Genomic DNA, 13,064 nt, shown 5'->3' with positions numbered 1-13,064 from the left:
GGAAAAAGTTTCTTTTTGGTTAATCTTATCAAAACCCTTCTTCATTTTGAATAATCCCTTGAACTTTTTTTCCAGAACATATAATATCAGTTGATCTCTCTGTGTTGCCAGGTTGTGCAGTATTTAGAAGTTTCTCACTAATGGGAGTGGGATGCTGGCTTCATCTGTCCTTTTTTGAATTATGTTGTAACATTTACAGCCCCTCGGTTAAATTCATAGAGTCATACAGCAACAGACTCTTTGATCTAACTTGCCCATGCCAAGCAAGAAACTACATCTATGCTAGTCCTACCTGCCCGCGTTTGGTCCATATCCCTCTAAACCTTTCTTATCCATGTACCTGTCCAAATGTCCTTTAAATGTTGTTAACTACCTCTGGCAGTTCATTCCATATACACACAACCCTCTGTGTTTAAAAAGTTGCCCCTCAGGTTCCTATTAATTTTTTCCTCCTCTCACCTTAAGCCTGTGCCCTCTGATTCCCCAACTCCGACTAAAGTTCTCTGTACGTTCACCCTAGCTTTTCCCCTCATGATTTTACACACCTCTATAAGGTCGCCCTTCAGCCTCTGTGCTCCAAGGAATAAAGTCCAAGCCTGCAAATCTTCTCGCAAAATCTTCCCTGCATTCTTTCCAGCCTAACAGCATCCTTCTAATAGCAGGGTGATTAAAATGAACATAATATTCTAAATGCGACCTCACCAACATCTAGTACAACTGTAACATCCCAACTTCTATACTCAATAGGCCAAAGTCAGCATGGTTTTGTGAAGGGGAGATCTTGCCTGACAAGTCTATTGGAATTCTTTGAGGAAATAAATAGCAGCATAGACAAAGGAGAGTCAGTGGATGTTGTTTACCTGGATTTTCACAAGGTCTTTGTTAAGCACTTGAGGCTGCAAATGAAGATGAGATCCCATGGTATTAGAGGGAAGATACCAGCGTGGATAGAAGGTTGGCTGACTGGCAGAAGGAAAAGAGTGGGAATAAAAGGGGCTTTTTCTGGTTGGTTGCCAATGACTAGTGGTGTTCCACAAGGGTTGGTGCTGGGGCTGCTACTCTTCACGTTGTACACCAATGGATTAACGTATGATGAGAGTTTGATGGCACTGGGCCTGTATTCATTTGAGTTTAGAAGGATGAGAGGGGACCTCTTTGAAACATAGCGAATGGTGAAAGTCCTGGATCGAGTGGATGTGGAGAGGATGTTTCCACAAGTGAGAGAGTCTCCAACCAGAGGTCACAATCTCAGAATAAAAGGACGTACATTTAGAAAGTAGATGAGGAAGAATTTATTTAGTCAGAGGGTGGTGAATCTTTAGAATTCATTGCCACAGACAGCTGTGGAGGCCGTCATTGGGTATTTTTAAGGCAAATATTGACAGACTCTTGATTAGTAAGGGTGTCAAGGGTTATGAGAAGAAGACAGGAGAATGGAGTTGAGAGAGAAAGATTGATGTATCTGCACTTTTAGATCCCTCACTCTACATCTACATCACTCCCTCAGAACCCTGCCATTCATTGTGAAGGTCCTGGCCTGGTTTGACTTCCCAAAATGCAACACCTCACACTTCTCTCCATCAACCATTCCTCAGCCCACTTGCCCAGCTGATGAAGATGATGCTGTAATTTTTGATAACCAACTTTGTTATCCATGATACCACCCACTTTAATGTCATCTGCAAACTTACTAATTATGCCTTGTACATTCTCATCAAAATCATTGATTATAGACCACAAACAGCAATGGACCCTCCACCGATTCCTGAAGCACACCACTGGTCACAGGCCTCAGTCTGAAAAACACCTTCCACCATCACCCTCTGCTTCCTTCCATGAAGCCATTACCCTATCTAGTCAGAAAGCTCCCCCTGGATCCCATGCAATTTAATCTTCCAGAAGAGCATTCTGTGTAAAATCTTATCAAATGCCTTTCTGAAGTCCACATAGACAATGTCTATGGCTTTGTCCTCTTCAACTTTTTTGGTTATTTCTTCTAAAACCTCAAGAAAACCTACATACAAAACCTGTCTGACTATCCCTCATCAGTACCTCTCGATCCAAATGCAAATATATCTTATTCCTCAGAATCCTTTCTAGTAACTTGCCGACCACATATGTTAGGCTCAAGACACAAAATGCTGGAGTAACTTAACAAGTCAGGCTGCATCTCTGCAGAACATGGGCAGGTGACGTTTTGGGTCGAGACCCTTGTTCAGACTGGCGGGTGACATTTTGGGTCGAGACCCTTGTTCAGACTGGCGGGTGACATTTTGGGTCGAGACCATTGTTCAGACTGCCTGACCCCACTCACTGAGCAGCAATCTCCAGCACTTGGTGTCCTCCTTTTTGTGTATTACCCAGCATCTGCAGTTCTTTGTTTCTGCAAATGATATGTTTACTGGCCTATAGTTCCCAGGCTTTTCCTTGCGGCCCTTCTTAAATAGAGGCACAACATAAGCCATCCTCCAGTCTTCGGCCACCTCACCTATGCCTAATGATGATTCGTATCTCTCTGCCAGGGCACCTGCAATTTATTTTCTTGCTTCCCACTGTGTCATCCAATATATCAGATCTGGCCCGGGAAATTTATCTATCTTTATATATGTGTAGGATAGTGTTAATGTGCGGGGATCGCTGGTCGACGCGGATTCGGTGGGCCTAAGGGCCTGTTTCTGCGCTGTATCTCTAAACTAAACTAAACTAAACAGAACACCCAGAGGAAACCCACACGGTCACAGTGAAAACGTGCAGACAACTCGGCCCGAGGCCCCGACACCACCGGTCCACGGCTTTTCGAGGCCGTCTTTTCAAGGCCAAGGCTTTTCAAGGCCCGCGGCAGCAGCCTCGCCTGGCCTGGCTTTCCCACCCCTTCCCTTTCTTCCCTTAAAAATATTTGCTGTTTTTAAGCTGTCTTCAAGACAAGACAAGGCAAAGAAATGGACCGGTGGCGGCGGTTGTTTCTTTTCTGAGTCTTATTTAGTTTTATCTTTTATCGGGACTTTTTGGCTTTTTTTAACCTTAAATTTTCCCAAAACTCAGTGCCCAGAAAACATACATAAATGTGTTTCGTGGAAATGGGTTGCAAAACTATCAGCAATAAATATGGTATCAAAATCACTGTTATAAATTGCCGTAGTATAAAAGGAAAATCTGCTGCTATAAATTCATTTATTGAAATTGAAAAACCTGATATACTTATCGGGTCTGAATCTTGGCTAGACCCAACAATCAAATCTGCCTCCTCATCTCCAAATATTTAGAAAGGACAGAAACTCGCACGGAGGTGGTGTATTCATTGGAGTAAATAATACCATTCCTTGTTTTGAAAGAACCGACTTAGACAGCGACTCTGAGCAAATCTGGTGTCAAGCTACGCTCCAGGGTCAATCGTTACAGATCGGAAGCTTTTACCGACCGCCTGACACGAAATCTGTGCCTCTTTTAGATCTTAAATCAAACATCTCCAAAATTAGTGCCTCCTCACGCTCTCCACATCATCCTGGGGGGGGGATTTCAATGTCCCAGGTGTAGATTGGTCTGACGGTGCACAAAGCAAACCAAAAGGGGCTCTTCAGGAAGCCCTGGCTGACCTTATTCTGGAAAATCACCTGTCCCAAAAAGTCACTTTCCCTACCAGACGAGATGATGCAAGTGGCACTGAAAATACTTTAAATTTATTGTTGACTTCGCATCCAAACTTAATTTCTGAGGTTTCATCGTGTGCTGGAATCAGCGATCATTTTATTATTCAAGCAAAACTGCACACAAAGATTAAAGTTTCTTCAAACTCGAGTACGAAAGCATGCTGATCGCGCTATTAGTACTCATAGACAACATGTTTCTTCCATTCTTGAGGGGGAGCATCCCAAGGCGTTTTGGAGATATGTGAAATCTAGACAGACAGACAACACTGGTGTCCAGATGCTTAAAGTGAACAACTGTCTGATCACTGAGGACCAGGTGAAGGCAGAAGCTCTTGCAAACCAATTTCAACACGTTTTCACCTGGGAAGATACGGAGCCTTCATCATTCCCAGATCTACCGCCCAGCCCATATGCTGATATGCCTGCTATTAAAATTGAGCTTGAAGGTGTAAAGAAGTTACTGCTGAACATCAATGCAACAAAAGCTATTGGACCTGACCAAATACATTTCTTCACACAGAGAGTGGTGAGTCTGTGGAATTCTCTGCCGCAGAAGGTAGTTGAGGCCAGTTCATTGGTTATATTTCAGAGGGAGTTAGATGTGGCCCTTATGGCTAAAGGGATCAGGGGGTATGGAGAGAAGGCAGGTACAGGTTACTGAGCTGGATGATCAGCCATGATCATATTGAATGGCGGTGCAGGCTCAAAGGGCCGAATGGCCTACTCCTGCACCTATTTTCTATGTTTCTATGTTTCTAAATACAGAATCAAGCCCTTAAGATCGCGGCCGAAGAACTGGCTCCTGTTTTGCAGTTCATTTTCCAACAGTCGCTTGACTCAGGTGATGTTCCGCTGGATTGGAGGAAGGCTAACATCACTCCTCTCTTTAAGAAGGGTTCAACCACCAACCCGGCTAATTATCATCCTGTTTCATTAACAAGCACTTGTTGCAAACTACTGGAGCATATAATCGATAGTAATCTGATGAGACACCTTAGCAAACACAGCATACTTGCTGACAACCAACATGCATTTAGGAGGCATAGATCATGTGAGTCTCAGTTTATCCTGACAACAAATGACCTGGCCAAGAACCTCGACAGCAAAGTCGTCACAGATTTAGTAGTACTAGACTTTTCTAAAGCATTTGATGTCATCCCACACCAGAGACTACTTCGGAAGCTTGACTTCTACGGTGTTCGTTCCAACACGAAACAATGGATTTCCAGTTTTCTGACAAAACGTCTTCAGCGCGTGTGTGTGTGAATGGAAAAAGCTCTAATTGGCATCCAGTGTTAAGTGGTACACCTCAGGGCACAGTACTGGGCCCTCGTCTGTTTTTGCTTTACATTAATGACATCCATGAAAAAGTCACAAGCACGACCAGACTATTCGCTGATGATTGTTTGCTGTACCGTCCAATTAAGTCAGCTGATAATAAAGATGCTCGCCAAAAAGATCTCGACACTATGGTTAAGTGGTCACAACAATGGGGGATGCAGTTCAATCCTTCCAAATGTGAAACCATGCGTGTCACCAGGAGGAGGAAACAGGCGAAACATCATATAATATCCTTGGTGCCACCATTGAAGAATCCAAACAGACCAAGTAACTTGGCATCAAATTACAGAACGATCTACGTTGGAATAGTCAGACTCATCATGCAACAGTGAAAGCAACAGGTGTCCTAAATTTTCAGAGACGCAACTTTTATCATTGTTCAACTTCATATCAAGAAGTTATACTTCACCCTTGTTAGACCACATTTGGACTACGCAGTTGCAGCATGGGACCCATACACAATTAAAAAAAAATCTTCCATTGAACGTGTCCAAAGACAGGCAGCTCGTATTATTACAAATACCTATGAGAGAGAGAAGCGAGTGTTACCGAACTTCTAAATTCATTGGGGTGGAACACTCTCCAAGACAGACGTAAAACCCACCGTTTGACCTGTTTTTACAAAATGTTAAATGGTCAGCTCGACATAGATTACCACATCTACACCAAACCCAAACCTATCAGGAGTAGACGAGGGCATTCGATTCAATTTGAGATACCAGCTATCACGACAGATGTGTATAGCGATTCATTCTTCCCTCGCACAATTAAAGCATGGAATAGTCTTCACCCTACTATAGTTATTCAACCAGACGCAACTGAATTTAAGGCAGCTCTTCTCCAAGAAGCCCTTCTTGCTTAAGTCGATACCTCGCCACCTCCAGTTTAAATTCCATTTGGAATATTTTGGAGGACCAAGAACCAACAACCAAGAACTAAGTTGTGTCATAGGGTTGCACAGCACAGAAACATGCCCTTTGGCCCAAGTTGTTCATGCCAAATGTGATGCCTGCCTATGCGAATCCCTTGTGCCCACATTAAACCCATATCCCTCTACTCATTTCCTATCTAAATACCCAACTAAATGCCTTTTAAAGACCATAATTGTATCTGTCTCTAGCACTTCACTTAGCATCTTATTCAATTACAGTCGCCCGCTATATAAAAAATGTTGTCCCACATATCGCCTTTAAATTTCTTCCCTCTCACTTTAAATCTGTGGGCTCTAGTTCGAGCCGCCCCCATGCTAGGAAAAAGACTAACTAATTACCCTATATGTGCCCCTCACAATCTTGTAAACCTCTATGGGGTCATCCCTCAGCCTCCGACATTTATTTGAGAATAAAACCAGCCGATCCAACCTCTCCTTATGAGTGAAACTTGCCATTCCAGGCAAAATCCTCATGAATCTTTTCTGCACTCATTATATCATGTGGCAACCAAAACTGCACAGAATACTCCAAATGCAGCATGGCTAATGTTTATATCTCTGCACACGATATTGTAAATCTTCTACGGAATGCCTCAGCCTATGAAGATAGGACACAGTGGTAGAGTTGCTGCCTCACTGCACCAGAGACCCAGGTTCGATCCTGACTATGGGTGCTGTCTGTATAGAGTTTGTACGTCCTTCCTGCGACCATGTGGGTTTACTCTGGGTGCTCTGGTTTCCTCCTACACTCCAAAGACGTACAGGTTTTTAGGTTAATTGGCTTTGGTAAAATTGTAGATTGTCCCTAGTCTCTAGGATAGTGTTAGTGTTGTGATCACTGGTCCATATAGACTCAGTGGGCCGAAGGACCTGTTTCTGCACTGTACCTCTCTTAAGTGAAAGCAAGAATGTCTCAACCTTTAGAGGCAGGGATGCTATCTTCTCTGTCCTATCCACCTACATCCCCATTTTCAGGGAACTATGAACATGCCCCCAAGGTGTATGTACATCAATGCTCCTGAGGCCCTGCCATTTACTGTGCATGTCCTGTTAGTCTTTGACATTGCAAAATGCATCACCTCACACTTGTCTGGATTAAATTCCATCCGTCCAACTTTCCAACTAATCTAAGTTCCTCTGTATTCTTCAACAACTTTATTTGCTAATTTTGAGCTGTCAGTAGACTTGTTAATCAATGTATGTATTTTTGCACGCAAATCTAAAGGCAATCTACAATGTTCCCACTATCATTCCCTGCTCGACGCAATTGGTTACCGATTTCCAGTTAGAAAAATATCTCTTGACCACTATCCTCTCTGCCTTTTCATGCCCAAACAGTTTTGGATCCAGTTTGCCATGGATGCCATGTATACGAACCTTCTGGACCAACCTGTGGGATAAAGTGTGGGACTTTGCCAAAAGCCTTATTTGTCCATGTGAAAAGAAAAAGCCCAATTGGATTAGTGAGACAGGACTACGACACATCTATGTTGAATCCTCTTAATCAGTCCCTGTCTTTCCAAATGAGCATAAACTGTGTCCTTTTGAATTCAGTAACTTCACTACTATTGATGTAAGGCTCGCCGCCTTTCTTTTCATTTTCTGCACCTACTATAACAGCTTTTAAAAGAAATTTGGACAGGTGCCTGGAAAGGTTCAGAGGGATATGGGCAAAACGCATCCTGCACACACACAATCTATTGTCCGTTCTATTTACAGGGTGACTTTGTCCAGTTGTGAAATCTGCAGACTCCACTCCAATGCACCACACTCTAGTTCCACATCAAAACCATCTTATCCACAACATTTTTATGATTGAAGTTTCTTTTTCAGATGTTGCAATTGGAGCACCTAATGAGAATGATTTTCGAGGAGCTGTCTATATTTATCACGGAGATCACAATGGATTAGTCTCCAAATATTCAATGGTATTTATTGATTTTTTTTCACTTAACCCTATCACTGCTACAAGTTAGTGCTATTTTACGTTGCCAATCTTGCAAGAAGACATTGTGGTGTCGCAAAAAGAGTCGCTGCCCTGCAGCCTGACATCTCATGCTGTCCTTGTGGATTTTGCAGGTTCTGTCTGTGACTCTGTAAATTTCCTCCAGTTAATCCAATTTCCTCCCACATCCCCAAAGTATGCAGATTGGTAGGTTAGTTGGTAACTGGGAATTGCCCTAGTATGCAGATAAGTGGGAGTTGATGGGAATACAGGGAGAATAAAATAGGTTACAGGAGGATTAGTGTAAAATAATGCATCTTGATGTTGCTATGGGCTGATAAGCTGTTTGCATTGCATCTCTCTGTGTCTATGCTGTTTATATTTTCTTTTCTCTTTGTTCTGAGTAGGGAGAAATGGTAAACAGACAAAATTAAAGGCTCTTTATCTGAATGCATGCAGCATTCATTACAAGATAATAATGAATTGATGGCACAAATAGAGGCAAATGGATCTGATTTGATAGCTCTCACAAAGACACGTGAGAAAGTGACCGGGCTACAAACTAAATTTTTTGAGGTGTTTCACATTTTGGAAGGGGAAGTTGAAAGTAAACAGGATGTGGAATATCTTTGATAATAAATGATAAGGAGAGTAACATAGTAAGGAATAATCTTAGCTCAGAAGAACAGGTGGAATCAGTTTGGAAATAAGATATAACGTGGGAAAGAAGTCTTTAGTGGATGTTGATCTTAAGCTGCCATACCATAGCTACTCTATATGACAGATTATAATGTACTGCAATAATAGAATTTGGCGTGGATTAAGAATGGAAGAATAATAAAATAGATCAGACTAGGATTAGTATACTTATGGTTTGGTGTAGACTTGGTGTAATGCAGAGCCTTATTCGATGCTGCATCGCCCCCCTGAATCAATGAGTAATCATAGGTAACACTGTTCTTCATATTGATTGAATCAATGAAATTGGAAAAGATAACTCAGAGACAAGACGATAGAATGTTTTTGATTGTAACATATCACATATTAGTACAGACCAGAATGCTGACCAGGTCTTGCTGTAGTTAGCCATGGACTGCCTCATTATCAAGAGAAACTAGAATCCGACTTTCTTGAATAAATATCCCCACTAAAGACCTAAGATTCCATTAGGAGCTGCCCGTGACCATCTGTAAACTCATTGGAAACCCGGCTTAACTGCCTGGTCCACTCTAATGGTGGAGCTGATAGAATAGTGTCCTTTGTGTGCGCAAACCCCGTTCTGTCATGAGCATTAGATTTTGACAGTGAGGGGAAAGCACAAAATAAGATTTGGGCCACCCATGCAACACTGCTTTGAATCTTTTCAGTCACTGTCTGGCTTCTCGTTCATGGTACCTAAAATATTTGCATGGAGTTTTGTTTGGATTCAGACATTGTGTGTTGTAAATGATTTTAATTTACTGTCTTTTCTGAGAGGAGAACTTGGCATCTTCTCTTGCTCTCCCCCCCCCCCCAAAAAAAAACCATATACCCATCCCACAGCATCAAGGGGTGTGGGGAAAAAGCAGGAACGCGGTACTGATTTTAGATGATCAGTCATGATCATATTGAATGGCGGTGCTGGCTCGTAAGGCCGAATGACCTACTCCTGCACCTATTTTTCGATGTTTCTTCGTCTATGTTGCAACACTATTAGAAGATACTAGACGACCCCTGGTCCTGTTGTTACTAAAGTTCTCTGGGCCCACCGCCGCAGATACCGTGCCCGGCAACCCTCCCCTAACTGTGCAGGCGCGGTTGCCTGGCCTGGCAAGTGGGAGCGCTCTGTGCAGGCGCGACTGCTGGGCCATAGAAGCTCCCCCTGGGCTGGAGGAGGGAGAGGGAGCCACTCACCCCGGCCCCGGGCGGCCATCGCAGTGACCAGCAGCAGGAGAGCGGCCGCAAGGCGCTGCGTCATTTTCGTCCTGCCGGCGGCCATCTTCTTTGACCTTCTCTTTTTTGCTGCACTGCACCATGGGAGGAAGGTCAGGCGGGGGGCACGCCGGGACTCCCGGCGCTGCTGTGCAGGCGCGCCACCGCTGGGTACGGCAACCCTCCCCGTTGTCGGAAGTATTAGATCAAAATGACTCGTCCCATTCACAGTATAAAGTTTATTAAATTTTATAAAGTGAATAACTTTTAAAATATAACAAAACTTGATACTGCACACCACAGGCGAATGGCCTAAAATTGTTGCGCTATCGTGTACCGTTTTGGCTGTATTTCGGGAACATACAAACAAATATATAAATATACATACAAGATGAGAGTTTTAGTAATATAATAATATAATACTAGACCAAGTGGACCCGTTGGGTGCAAACTTCTCCTGCATTGGTGCAGCACCCCCTCCTCCCCTTCACCCATCCCCCTCACCTTACCACTTCACCCCTCCCCTCTCCCTCCATTCCCTCCCCCCCTCCCCTCCCGCCCCCCTCGGCCCAACCATGGAGCCGTTGGCGGGTGGGGAGTGCCCCCGTGGCCATGTGCCAGCAAGGGGAAAGAGGGAAAAAGCAGTGACATCGGCCCCGTTTCTCCTGTGGAGCCGAAGCGTCTCCTGCAGCTTCGGCTGCAATCTGCGGCGGGGAACGCTGGCGACGGCCTGGACCCGTTGCCGGACGGGGGGGGGGGGGGTCTCCTGGGGCCGTGGGTGGACGAGAGTGGACAGGGAGAAGGCACTGACTTCGGCCCCATTTCTCCTACTGCGATTGGCGTGGAGCAGCGGGGACGGCCATCTTGTTGGACATTCCGCCACAGCCTCTGTGGCGTGGTGCATTGTGGGAGGAAGGTCAGGCGCGGGGCACACCGGGACGGGTGCCGGTCCTCCCGCTGGTCCTTGGGGGGGGGGGGGGCGGGAACGCATTTATTAAAGTTTATAAGGTAAATTGTTTTTAAAAAGTAACAAAAGTGGGTTTATTCACACCGCAGGGGAATGGTGAGTAGGGTGGGCCTACAATTGTGGCGCTATCGTGTACCGTTCTGGCTGTGTAGAGGGCAAGGTACACACATAAACACAAACAAACCGAGAGTTTTAGTAGTACATAGATATAGATAGATATATAGATATGTGGGTGCCTCCTCAGATTTACAATTGATCTTGTTTTTTTTGCTAATGTCTGTTACACTTTCACTCCTCTAGAAACTATTGGCACAGAAGATTGATTCAGAATTGCGCATGTTTGGCCATTCCATATCAGGAGGAGTGGACATGGATGGGAATGCTTACAAAGGTACATGAGTACTGAAAGTCAAGTTTGAAAATAAAAGCCAGATGTATCAGAACCACCGATAGATCAGACAGTGACACTTCCTAGGAACCGGGAAAGTGAAAAAACACTTTAGTTTGCAGAAACGGCATGGAGATAAATAAATAGGACGAAAAGAATCGCTTTAAAACAGGTTGAACCCAGTGTTGTCCAAATGATTCCAATGAAATCTGGTTGCAGAAGCAACCTTTGGTTAATACCTTATTGAAGATAAGACCAAAATCCACTGTGGATGAGCAAGGTAGAAGAAAATTACAGAACAACCCTGCAGAATTTTATCTGCATTTCTTGTCGCCCAGTTGGATGTCATTAAGCTGAAAAGGATGCAGAAAGGATTCACAAGGATGAGACTGGGACTGGCAGGCTTGAGTTATGCGGAAAAGCTGGCTCGGCTTGGCCTTTTCTCTAAAACGCAGGAGGCTGAGCGGGCAATCGAATAGAGATATATAAAATCATGGTGGCATAGTTAAGATGAATGGTCACACCCCTTTTGAGGTGTACAGTTCATCCAGTATTTGCTCCTAAGCACCCATGAAGATAATGAGGCATTATTGTTGATGTTAACCTTTAGAATGCTTATTTATTTGTGACAATAGTACAGCACAAAAACAGGCACTTATTGTCGCGTGTATCAAAGTACAGTGAAAAGCTTTTTTTATTGCGCGCTATCCAGCCAGCGGCTAGACTATACATGATTACAATCAGGCCATCCACAGTGTACAGATACAGGATAAAAGAAATAACGTCCAGTGCATGATAATGTCTAGTAAAGTCTGATTAATGATAGTCCGAGGGTCTCCCAAGAGGTAGATGGTAGGTCAAGACCACTCTCTAATTTGTGACAGGATGGTTCCGTTGCTTGATAGCAGCTGGGATGAAACTGTCCCTGAATGTGGGGGAATGCGTTTTCACGCTTCAATAGACAATAGACAATAGACAATAGGTGCAGGAGTAGGCCATTCAGCCCTTCGAGCCAGCACCGCCATTCAATGCGATCATGGCTGATCACTCTCAATCAGTACCCCGTTCCTGCCTCCTCCCAATACCCCCTCACTCCGCTATCCTTAGGAGCTCTATCCAGCTCTCTCTTGAAAGCATCCAACGAACTGGCCTCCACTGCCTTCTGAGGCAGAGAATTCCACACCTTCACCACTCTCTGACTGAAAAAGTTCTTCCTCATCTCCGTTCTAAATGGCCTACCCCTTATTCTTAAACTGTGGCCCCTTGTTCTGGACTCCCCCAACATTGGGAACATGTTTCCTGCCTCTAACGTGTCCAATCCCCTAATTATCTTATATGTTTCAATAAGATCCCCCCTCATCCTTCTAAATTCCAGTGTATACAAGCCCAATCGCTCCAGGGGGGAAGAGAGTATCCGGGGTGAGACTGATCCTTGATTACACTGGTGGCTTTGCCGAGGCAATGTGATGTGTAGATGGAGTCACTGGAAGGGAATTTCGATTGTGTGATGGGTCTGGGCTGCATTTACAATTCTCTGCAACTTCTGGCGGTGTTGGGTGGAGCGGTTCCCAAACCATGTTGTGATGCATCCCAATAAAATGCTTTCAATGGCGCATCTGTCGAAGTTGGTGAGAGTTGTTGAGGACAACTTTGAAAGTTTGAAAACGCACACCTGCAGATTCAGGAGGGGTTATTTCTAGTTTTTAAATAGTAATTTGGAGAAAAATATTGTGTAACTTCAAAACAATTTGGGGAATTATACCATTGTCTCATTTCATTCCAGATGTAACTATTGGTGCCTTCATGTCAGATAGCGTGGTTCTGCTTCGGTAAGAACTATTTGTTGTTTCTTACAGTAATTTAAAGCTTTTTTGAATAGTTATTGTTGCTCAAACACCTTTAGGCTGAACTGTTGTTCTACTCAGCTATTTATT

At 44.0% G+C, this 13,064-nt stretch overlaps 1 protein-coding gene across 1 annotated transcript in view; it reads left to right on the top strand.

The window, feature by feature from the left end:
- The window catches only part of itga9 (integrin, alpha 9), a 265,189-nt gene that overhangs the window by 62,044 nt on the left and 190,081 nt on the right, over positions 1 to 13,064 (top strand). The window contains exons 11-13 of the mRNA XM_078397893.1: positions 7,753 to 7,847; positions 11,043 to 11,133; positions 12,914 to 12,959. Coding sequence (XP_078254019.1) covers positions 7,753 to 7,847; positions 11,043 to 11,133; positions 12,914 to 12,959 — 232 coding nt within the window. The remainder of the gene's footprint in view (positions 1 to 7,752; positions 7,848 to 11,042; positions 11,134 to 12,913; positions 12,960 to 13,064) is intronic.

The sequence above is a fragment of the Rhinoraja longicauda genome, chromosome 4 (assembly GCF_053455715.1).
Source record: "Rhinoraja longicauda isolate Sanriku21f chromosome 4, sRhiLon1.1, whole genome shotgun sequence".
In the NCBI taxonomy this organism is placed as follows: Eukaryota; Metazoa; Chordata; class Chondrichthyes; order Rajiformes; family Arhynchobatidae; genus Rhinoraja; species Rhinoraja longicauda.
This window is presented reverse-complemented; position numbering and strand designations above follow the sequence as displayed.